The sequence below is a fragment of the Hipposideros armiger genome, unplaced genomic scaffold (assembly GCF_001890085.2).
Source record: "Hipposideros armiger isolate ML-2016 unplaced genomic scaffold, ASM189008v1 scaffold_581, whole genome shotgun sequence".
In the NCBI taxonomy this organism is placed as follows: domain Eukaryota; kingdom Metazoa; phylum Chordata; class Mammalia; order Chiroptera; family Hipposideridae; genus Hipposideros; species Hipposideros armiger.
In genome coordinates this window covers 344,879-356,262 of record NW_017731931.1, presented here as the reverse complement: position 1 = coordinate 356,262, position 11,384 = coordinate 344,879, and the positions used below count along the sequence as shown (strand labels likewise).

General features: G+C 54.2%; 1 protein-coding gene across 1 annotated transcript; it reads right to left on the bottom strand.

Annotated features, from left to right (window-relative positions):
* Positions 1-387: 387 nt before the first annotated feature.
* Positions 388-873, bottom strand: UBL4B (ubiquitin like 4B). The gene has a single exon (XM_019624148.1). It carries the CDS (start codon positions 871-873, stop codon positions 388-390), a length of 486 nt encoding a protein of 161 aa, XP_019479693.1.
* Between the last annotated feature and the right edge of the window lie 10,511 nt (positions 874-11,384).

Below are 11,384 nucleotides of genomic sequence, written 5' to 3'. Positions count from 1 at the left end.
AAGAAAAAAGAGGGTCTGTCTAGAACCATAGAGGTTGGCTAGAGCCCAGGGGGTTGCTGGGCATGTCTGGGCAAACTGCCTGACCCAGGAGGTGGTGCCCAGCCTATGAGGGGGAGGCAGCCTTTGACCACCCTCTTGGGCTGCCCATGGGGTGATCAGAACTCCTTCTAGGAGATGATGATGGGGTGGAATCATTCTGTGTTTCAGAGGGGAAACCACAGGCCCAAGAGATGACAGAGGGGTCCAAAATCCCCCCAGCTGCTTAGAAGTAGCAAAAAGGAGTGAGGATGCATCTACACCAGCTATTGGGGAGTCAACCAGGAAACACTTAAAGACAAGGCTGGGCAAATTTGGGCATGCAAATAAGTAGGACAGCCGGTTTACTGATCAGCTTTGTCCTCGTCTGGGGGCCCCCGAGGCCACAGCCTCAGGCTCCTTGTCCTCTGCAGCCTCCTCCGCCAGGAAGGTCCGTGCCAGCTGCTCCAGGTGCTCCAGGCTTATCCTCTGCAGGCGCTCCTCGTGCTCCTGCCTCAGCAGCCAAAGCACGGCCTTGGCGTCCTGGGGCCCAAAGTGTTTGGCGAGGACCCGGGCCAGCTGGTGCCACAGGGGCTGGGGCTGGGGCTGGAGGGCCTCCTCAGGCGCCGTCTTCTCCAGGGGCTGCATGATAACACTGATGGAGGCATTGGGCCCGATGCAGTAGTCTGACAGACACTTGTCATCAGCCAGAAGCTGGCCACGGAACAGCAGGTGCTGCTGCTCCGCAGGCACCTGCAGTGGCTTCGACACCAGCTTCTTCAGCATGGCCACGCTCTCCTGCCCAGACACGTTCAGGCTGCATCTCCGGCCCAGGAGCAGCTTGACCGTGAGGAACATGGAAGCCAAGAGTGGATTCAGGAGGGATCCATGCTCCGGCGGCTGCCCTGAGGGTTAAGGGACCTGCAGGAGGTGGCTTCTCCCTGTCAGTGGAGGGTGGTGGCCCCAGGAGGTCCAGGAGGGCAGCCATTGGTTGTGCACAGTGATGTCACAATGCTGCGGGGCTCTAACCTTAGGGAAGTTAGAGGGACATTTGGGGCACAGAGCTCCTTCCTCTGTGGAAGGAGGAAGGAGGGTGGAAGAGAAGAAAAGGGGGGGGGTTAGGAAAGAAAACAGAGGATGGGGAGAAAGGAGAGGGAGATTGAACATGGGAGGACCCAAAAGGACAGGGTGGCCGAAGGAACCACGTCTGTGTTGATGAGTTCAGCAGCTCTGCCAGGACCCGTCCTTGAGGAGGTCGTATCACAATGGATACTTTCTGTCCTCATGAAACTTTCCATCTAGTGAGCCGGCTAACATTTATCAAGTGTCCTTCTTCACACACTTACACACTCTCATGGATTGGGTGTCCAAGAAGCAGACCCTGAGGCAGAGATTTGAGTGCACAGATTTAGTTGTAGTTAGTTGGGAGATAACCCCAGAAAGCACCAGTGGGGGATGAGGAAATGAGACAAGGAAAGGAGGGAAGCCCAACTGCACTAATGAGCAGGTTGCCTTTGAGGGTCACTGGGAGCCTTCCTTCCTGCTGGGCACTCTGAATGGCCGCAGGGAGGCAAGGAAGCTGGATCTGTGGGCGCCTGTCCTGCCTTTGGTTAGTGGGGTACTGACTCCTTGGCCCCTGTGGTCCGTCCGTGTGCAGAGCAGGCTTCTGTGAACAAAGGCTACCCTTGCGCAGGAGTTCGCAAAAGCGAGCAGTAAGAGGCCATCAGGTTTTAAGGAACGTGACTGCTGAGGGGTCAGGGCTGGGCCACCACTTCTCCACATTGCCTTGTTCAGTTCTTGCGACCTCTGAGGTAGATACTGTCATTTTCTCTACAATGAGGCTCGTTTAATCATCCAGCAAGCAGGCGGTACAGCTCGTGTCTTCCCCATCCCCATGTCCTGCCTCCTGAAACCTCTGTTCAGTGCCCTGTGTGTGCCAGGGTGAATGAGGAAAGGAACATGTATGGGGACGCCACCGTGTAAGCAACTTCGATTGCACAGGCAGTTGTTGGTTCAACTTGTTGACGATCTCCCTTTATAAATGCTGACACATGTAACCTTTGAGGAAGGTATTGTCTCATTTAAAAACGAAGGGCCGGCCGAGTGGCTCAGTTGGTTAAGAGCTCGCTCAAGAGTTTGAGCTCTGAGCAACAGNTCATTTAAAAACGAAGGGCCGGCCGAGTGGCTCAGTTGGTTAAGAGCTCGCTCAAGAGTTTGAGCTCTGAGCAACAGCGGTTCGAGTCCAGCCTGAGCTGAGCAGCTGCTGAGCTGCCAACAGGTAGCAGGATGGCTCAGCTAAAAAAAAAAAAAACGAGTGAGCATGGAGAAGACCTGGCCGAAGTCCCACAGCTGGTGGGGTGATTTTGTCAGGGATCCTCTCACCTCTCCCCAGCTTTCTGTGCTCAGCCAGCAACCACCTCTCCTCTCATCTCCCTCCCCACCTTCCTTCTTTCCCCTCCGGCCTGGACTACACTTGAATGATACTGTTGCCAACATCCCTGGACTTTCCAGACATTGCCAGTCCATGGTAACAGACCCTGATCCCCCACCTGGGGTCACTCCCACCTCCACCCCTCTCTTCTGGCCCTGGCAGCCTCGGACAGTGGAAGAAAACACCCACGGACACCACATACTTAGCTGGCCCTCCCCTCTCCCACCCCCATGTCCTCACTCTGGGCAGGTGACCCAAATCTAGTCCAGAGAGCAACTGCTCACATTTCAGGAATGCCCTGACATCTTGTCCGTTTTCCCACCTACCCGTGTGCTGCGCAATCCATCTGTGCCTTCCCCACCTCCCTGATCCTCTCCTCGCCTCTCCCCTATCAAACGAGCCCTCTTGTTAGTTCCATTCCCCAAAATCCACAGCCCCCTTATCTGTGGTTCAGGACTCAAGGTTCACCTTCTCCTTCCAGCCCCACCCCCTCATGTCCACTCCTGCCACAGCCAAAGGGGACTTCCTAAATCAAATGGAGGTCAAATCACTCCTTTGAGTGACATCACCCACTTTCATCCTCTGCTTTTGGAATCAAAACCAGCTCCTTGGCCTGGCCTCCAAGGGCAACCTGGCCTGGTCCTGCTTCTCCCAGCCTTTCTTGCGTCCTCCACTCCAGCCACACCGACCTGCCATTTCCTCTACTTACTTGTCCTATTTAACTCTTCCACTCATCCTTCAAAACGCTGCTTAAAGACCACCTCTTCCGTGAAGACTCCCCTGCTTTCCCCAGTCCTAGGTGGAGGTCATCCCACCTCCGTAACTTATGCAAACGTAAGTCCCCCTGAACATCCCTATGTGGATGCACCTAGCACACATCTGTGTCTCCCTCACTGACTCTCAGAGGCAGAAAGTGGGTCTCATCCATCTTTGTAGCCCTACCTCCCACACAGAGAACCTGGTACATAGAAGGCCTCAAAGCTATGTCTGTTGAATGAAGATAAAATCTAGACGTGCTGAGCCACGCAGGTGGGTGCAGGCTGTGGAAAGATATAAACCTGCCTACAGCTTCTCCCTCACGCCTCCCTTTCTCCCTTAGAGAGATGAAAATCCAAAACTACATTCAAAATAAATCAAAATGATCCCAGTCTTTACCAAAGGATCTTCCATAGTATTCTTTAAATAGCCAACTCCCTCGGTGCATTTGAAATAAGATAGAATTTGCGGATGTGCATACAGTGTGTAGGGGTCCCGTGGACTCCATGATGGCAAGGCGTCTGTGCAGAGGCAGCACAGGGAGCAGAGGATGGACGAGGTTTACCCGCTGCCATCTGGGAGCTCCCAGCCTCTGGATGGAAGGACCCTGTGGGGGACAAACGGTGGGATGAACAGGATTAAGGAACATACCATGGGAGGCACCCAGGAAGGCTTCCTGGGGAATGGAGGTTTGAGTCATCTTCAGCAGGAGATGAAAGGAAGGTGACATGAAGTGAGAAATCTGCCATCTCTCCCAAGCTGTGGAACTTTGGAGGAAAGCGGCCGGAGTCCTGAGCATGGAGGAAGATGGGAACCAGCCACCTGTCTCCAGTCTCCCCTCCTCAGGCTTGTCTGACCAGGACACCGGCAGCCCCTGGGGAAGACATGTTGGGTTTCTAGAAGCATGTGAGAGCCACAGCTCAGGTTTTGTCTCTCCAAGGCCAGTGGCCACGTGCAGGCAGCTTCCCCTGTGACACTGAGGGCCAGAGCTGCTCGGTCACACTTCCCAAATAAGGTTTCCTGGTTGAGAGAGTCCCAGTGTCCTAATGGACCATGAGGACAGATGCTTTGGAATTAGGGGTGTCCCAGGAAGCGGAGAGAGATGGTCACCACCTGTCCCCTGCCTCTGTGCCTGAAGCTCACATTGCTCTCTCCAAGGGGAACAGTCAGGGAACCTGGCTGGGCCCTCAAATCATATTTGGAGCTTGGAAATTTCATGATTTTCCCTATGTTATTATTGCTCACTTTAATTATAGAATTAGCATGAGAAAACGTAATTGTATAATCAGCCTATGCAATCAGACAATGATTGCCATAATTAGAGGGATGGTTAGCGGGAAGGAGTGGGCTTTGTGACTTGGGGGGAAGGAGAGAATGTGTGCAGAGAGAATGCTGGACTGTAGTGGGCTCAGACCCCTCTCTAAAACAACTGCAAATGCAACCGTGTCATGGAAACAAGCACAGTGTTGGGCGGGGGCCAGGGGAAGAGAGGAGGTGTGATGGGAGGGTGTTTTGGGACAGGTCTGTGAACACTTAGCTGCCTGCTGCTCTGGGCATTGCTACTGGGGGCTGACTGGACGTGGGTACATCGAGGGTGTGAACTCCATAGAATTGGAGCCAGGTGTCCAGCTGCCAGCCTAGGGCCTGCCTTGAGCAAGCTTGCTCCTCGAGTCTCATTTGCCTCCTCCATCTAATGGCAGCGTGGTCACTGCCAAACCTCCCTTGCAGGGTTGCTGTGAGGGCCAAAAGAGGCAGGTCATGTCCCCAGGACCTAGCAGAGTGTCTGACCCATAAAGACACTCAGTGTGTATTTATATAAACTTGTAAATGTGAGCTCTGTCACCCCAACTGTCAGGGAAGACCCATGGCACTGAGAAACATGCCCAAAGTGTGATCCCCCTGAGCCGGGGTGAGCTCTGCTTGCACAGGTAGGCAGGCAAAGCAGCCCTCTGCAGACCTGGCCAGCCAAGGAGCCAAGAAATGCTTGCTGACAGCTGGGTTCCAGGCTGTGGGGAGTCTGTGACCACTCCCGGGGCTGCATGAAAGGCTCGTCAGAAAGACCCATTATACCTCTGCCCACCTCACACCCTGGGCAAGTTTTCACATTATTGCACTTTAATAACACCAGGCTGGCCTTCCAGGGGAGGCTGCGGAGAAATGGAGGGACACTGGGAGAGAAACTGGTGGAGACAAAGTGAGCGGAAGACAGACAGAGTGACAGAAACAGTAGACAGGGGAGGGGGACGGAGAACAGGAAGACAGCACAGGAGACACTTAGAAAGGTGAGGAGTCCAGAGGGAGCGAAGGGAAGGGAAGAGGTGAGAAGGTGCAGAGCAGAGGAGCAGCACACCAGGCAGAGGAAGAAGTTATAAAAGGACACTGTGCCGGGAAAGGAAAGATGGGGAAGGAAAGAATCATTACTGGGAAAAAAATGCACAATGTGTCTGTAGGTCTCCTGCTGAGAACTGTGTCCTTCCTCCCCTTTCTGACAGTCTAGAAAAACTTCACGGGAAAACTTTGGCAGAGAAAGTGGAGTCCAGGAAGCTGTTCATTGACAGAGGGGTTGAGAGCCTGAACCTGTGGCACCCCTGCCTCCCCCATCCCATGCCAACCCCACCATTCACCAGCATTTACTGAGCATCCATGCCATGTGGGCACTCTGCAGGACCCTGGAGGAGAGACTGCTGATTAACCAGTCAGGGCTGCCGTTAGGCCCACCACCATGCTGCTTGAAACCCCCCAGTCAGCCTGCGCTGCCTCCCGTAGCTGCCCCTTTGAGGAGGGGTTTCTCAGGGCTGCTGTGTGCTGTCGGGTCTAGTCCAGGATAGGACAGGCAGCTCCTTGGGTGGCTCCTACCCCAGCTGCCATCCACAGTGCCTGGCACACAGTAGGTGCTATGTGGATAAATGAGGCCCAATACCCACTTCTCGTCCACTGGCTGGCCCTGGCTGTCTCAACAGCTGTACCAAAGTGGGTCTTGGCTGTTCCAAGGGGACCCCAAAGCCCCCCCCCCCAAGTCTGAGGGAGCTGAAGTTAAGGTGGATGGGCCTGAGCCTGGAGCAGAAGGACAGCAGGTGGCACAGGGCCACAGGAGTCATTCCAGCCTCCCCTCGCTGACTGTAGGTGGCCCGGCATCTCTCCAGGCCTGGGTCCATGCACCCAACAACCTAGGTCCTGCTCTGAGCAGATGTCCTACTGCCCTGGAGAAGTCAGGAACTGGCTGGAGGCAGCTCAGAAGCCTGGCCTAGAGTCTACACAAAACTCAGACTCCCACCTTCTAGAAAACCTCTTGGGGCTGCAGCTTGCTATGACCACTAGATGTCACTGGTGACCTCCCAGGTTGGCTACAGCTTCAGACACCAGCTAAGTGTCAGGGAGTTCCGTCCCTCTTGGGGCCGGGGCACACAAGGCTGGATGGGTCCGGAGCCTCATTCAGAGAAAAGCCCCCTCCTCCACAGACTGCCAGAGTCCCACGCCTGCCCTCACGGGTTGTGCTGCAGGGCAGCCACACTCTGGGCACAGACTCAGTGCCCACCCTGAGCTGGGTGCTGTGCCAGGTGCTGAGGTCAGAAGAGAAGATAGTAAGACATGTCCCTGTGGGGGTGACACAGACAAGTAAAGCCGTCATTTTCACCTATGCATAAACTTGACCAAGGAGGGGAAGGAATTCCTGATCCAACAGGAGGCAGGACCAGGCCAGAGAAGCTTCACCAAGGAGGGACGTGGAGTGGGTCTCAAGGAGGAGCTGCCCCAGTGAAGAAAGGCGAGAAGGGCACCCTGGCTGCGGGCCCAGCTGAGTGTGGGACCCGGTGCAGCTGGAGTGTGGTGTGGGACGGGACGGGCAGGGGGTGAGACACAGGGCAGGATGAAACAGGCAGGGCCCAGTCACCTTCGGAGAAGTGCTCTTTACTGGGGACAAAACTTCTGAGTTAAGCACATCACACCCTAAATCCCTGAGATGAACACAGGAGTCCCAAAGGAGCAGCCCAGAACTACGGCTCACTCCCTCTTCTTCTCTCTCTCTCTCTCTCTCTCTCTCTCTCTCTCTCTCTCTCTCCTCACCTTGCTCCTCCTCCCCCCAATCTAAGCAGAGACCAGTGAAGGAGCTTTCTTCCCTACATTGTCTCTGAGCTCTACCAGGGCCATAGAAATGCCAGGACCCCACCCAGCACTACGCTTCTGCCTCAGTCCTTCCCTGGTGGGCCCTGGAAGAGACGCTGCCCACGGTGTGGCTGATGGCTCATCCCAGTGAGGGGTGCGTCAACCATGATACACATGAGTAGACCCAGGGCCCATCTCCATCCTGCACTGTGTGATTCCAGCTGATAAAAAACACTGCTTCAGCCTGTAGACGTGGTACTGTGATGTTCATTTAAACATACGTAATGTACTCTGCACTTCAGGGTGATGGTATCATAAACCCTCAGGAGGGGAAGGCCAGTTAGCTCAGGTGGTTAGCGCACAGGCTCATAACACCAAAGTTGCTGGTTCGATTCCCACATGGGCCAAGAAGCTGCGCCCTCCACAACTAGATTGAAGACAACTACGTACTTGACTTGGAGGTGATGGGTCCTGGAAAAACACACTGTTCCCCAATAACATTTCTTAAAAAAAAAAAAAACCCTCAGGGACTGGGACTCAGTGAGATGACTCCTCAGAGAAGGGACCATCCGCGAGTACTGGGAACCAGGGGCACAGGGCTGGTTATTCATGCACACATCCATGCTTGCGATCCACACAATATTCCTTACACACTGAGTATGGGCCAGGAGTTTGCACTAGATAGTGGGAGGTAATCTGCTCTGCAAGTTAAACAAGAGGTAGTGCTCAGGCTGGCCGTGGACTTGGCAGGTGAGGTGATGAGAGGGGGAGAAGCAATTTTCTTCAGTCCTAGAAAAAGGGCTAGGCATGTGAAGCTCTGTGTGTGTGTGGTGGGTGGTGGGGGGAGCTGAGGCAGAACCAGCCTTTGCCATCTCACCAGTGTCCCTCTGGGCAGGACAGAGGGACTAACTATGAAGAACTTTGTTCCAGGCCAACTGAAGAAAAGTCCTCCAGGAGGCTGTGGCAGCACCCACTCAGATCGAGTCAGAGGGCTGGGAGGGATCTTTGGGGCCAACTAGGAAACTCTTCCTCTCTTGGGGCCAGGGAATGGGAGAGCTGAGGGGAGGCTGATATCCCAGGCCAGGGGGGAGCGTTATGGGGAAGATTCTGGTTCATTAAGACTGGTGCTCTGTGACCACCATGTGTCCTCTAGTTCCTGACTACTATTTTCCCCCTGGTTTCCTTATAAAGTGCTTCCTGAAAAATCTATACTCTTGTGTCTGTGTTGCAACAATAAGAAAGAAAGGTTTATTCACATCTAGCCCAAGTGGAGACGCAAAGGGGCTCCTGGGTCAGGCAGAATGGTGGCAGCTACGGGGACCCAGCTGAGGGCTAGGGGGTTCCTGACGGGCCTGGCATTGGGGGGTGCCTCCCTAGGAACAGCTATGATGGAGGCTCCCCTCCCTCCAGGGGTGACTATTCCGTTGAAGATCTGAGTCATCGAGCAGAGTGGCAGGAACCCTCCACCACGCAGCAAGGATCCAACATGATGCATGAAAAGCGAGGGCAGAGGAGGTACCCACGGAGCCCAGCCCTGAAAACCTCCTGCCTTTGCTGGTTGTGCAAGTTCACAGCCAGGTGTGGATGGAGAAGCTTACGGCCACTATAAAGATGCTGCCACACGGATTCCACAGGACCAAAGGGGCTCCTTGTTGCTCTTGGAGAGATGCCAACGCCGGTCCCTCATCGGGCAGCTTGTGCCATTCTTTCCGTCTGGCTGTTGGCCTAAGGGTGCTAAGGCCAGTCCTCGGATGAGACCAAGCTGGGTTCTTTGCCAGACAGGAACCAACAGCCCCAAAATGGGATCTAGTGGGACTCCTGTGGGTTGGCAGATAGGCTCTTCTCTCCATGCTGCTTCAGGGGGCACAGAGTGGAATCCCCTGAGCTGTCCAAAAAAACCACAGTGCACCCTCTCCAGCTCCCACTTATATCTGACCCTTCCCCACCCCCCTGCCAAGACAAGGCTGGGGAGTTGCGTGAAAGGAGATCTGAGTGCAGAAGGATTTAGGATACTATTAGGGAGACATTTCTAATATGAGGCTGGGATTCTGCTTCCCGTAAATGTTAGCAATAAAGAGAACCAGCCCTGGGGCCGGCCGAGTGGCGCATTGGTTAAGAGTTGGTTTGGGAGCGCGAGGTCTGAGGAGCAGGGCCACCAGTTTGGATCCCGCATGGGCCAGTGACACTGTGCCCTCTACAGCTAAGATGGTGAACAACAGCTCGACTTCGAGCTGGGCTGCTGTGAGTTGCCAGCGACGGCGTAGGCTGCAGTGGGGCTGCAGTGGGCTGCCGTGAGCTACCCTGAGTGGCCGCAGCCAGCATGAGTGGCTGACAGCCGGCGTGAGTTGCCGTGAGCCGCCGTGAGTGGCCATCCAATGGCCGGCAAGTGACTGCCTCACCCGGGAAGAGCACAATGATCACAATAGGCCAGTGAAGCAACGTCCTCCACAACTAGACTGAAGAACAAAAGGATAGCAACTTGTCTGTTCCCCTTCCCTGATTCCCCATGCTGTTCCCTCCTCCAATTCCCCAATAAAATTAAAAAAAAAAAAGAGAGAGAACAAGCCCTGTGTAATCGAACCAATTAGCCAGAAGCAGGGGGATGGGCAAGATGACCTCGACCCGCAAATGACCTTGACAAACCTATGTGGTAAACTCAGGCAGGGGTTCCTGGACAGAAAGACCTCTGCACTCTTGTCCACCAGGCCTCACACTAACGCAACAGGGAAAGACCAGCTGAGATGTAATTATAATCATAATGTTTTGCCCAACAGAAGAGGTGACCAGATAATCCTGCTGTAGCCTACCCTGCGGTCCCTGGGTTGTAGAATCATAGATTGCCAGAGGGGAAAGAAGGCTGAAAGAGCAAGTACTGTCACCCCCATGAAGAAACTGGGCCCAGAGAGGTAACTTGCTAATTTTAGCCCTATTTTGGAGGGGTTTCCATTCCCCTGAACCCCTGGGGAGAATGTCTTCCAGAAGGGCAGCTGGCACCAAGCCCGAGGAAGTAAGGCAGGACAGCCATGGAGAGCTGCATTTGGGGAGTAGTCCCCAAGGCCCCAGACAAGTTTCTAGGCCCCAGATGAAGAGTGAATCGCTGGTTCCCCCTGGAGGGGAGTAGTCAGTCACTCTGTAAAAGTTTATTTTTATACATGTCTGATCTATTTCACATCCGCTCTGATATTTTGACACATACACAGGAAATGTAACTCTCCCTCATATGGCAGTGTTTGGTTGGCCAGACCTGGGGAAACTCAATAGGGTCACAGAGGAGCAGAGGGGACTTGCAGCATCAGGAAAGAATGCCAGAGGCCTGAGGCCACGGTGGGCACCTGGGGCCAGCAAGCCAGGCATGGGGATCATGGTGAGGTCAATGCAGAAATTCCCCGCCCCTGGGAACAGGCCCCAGGGCCCCACACTTAGGAGCCTGAGTGTGCTCTGTCTGCTGTACCCCAGAAGGGATGGAATGAACCCCAGAAGGGATGGAATGAGGGTAAAGTAAATGCAGGAGAGAACAAGCAGAGTGAGCAGCCCAGGGGATGGACTGTTAGAAAGACAAAGACAGGTCGGGAGGATGTGTGTGGATCACCTGGTATAATGCCTGGCTGGCTCCAGGGATGGCCAGTGACCTTGGTTCTTTCTTTCAGTTCTAGTCAACAGGCACCGAGCTCAGTCCAGAGGGAGAGAGAACCCACTGGGTCTTTAAATGAGGCTAACAGGCTCTGTTGGGATGTACAAGTAAGACCAGGATGTTGTAGAAGAATAGGGAGGGGTCCTTTTCCCCTCCACATGGGTCAGGGAGGGTCCTTCTCAACTCTCCCAGAGAGAAAAGTAAACTCACTAATAACACACTAATTTTCTTTTAACATTTATATTCATTGACATCACATTCCTACAGATGCCCCACGGAGGCAGGTTCATGGAGGGGCCTCCCTAACTCATGAAGTCGAGAATGGGGGCAGATGTCCTGCTCTCCTCCCATGATCCTTTGGTGCTGGCATCAGACCCAGAGTGCGGACAAGATGGGCTGTAGAACAATCTCTCCAAACGAAGCCTTTATGATAGTCCTAGTCTTACATGC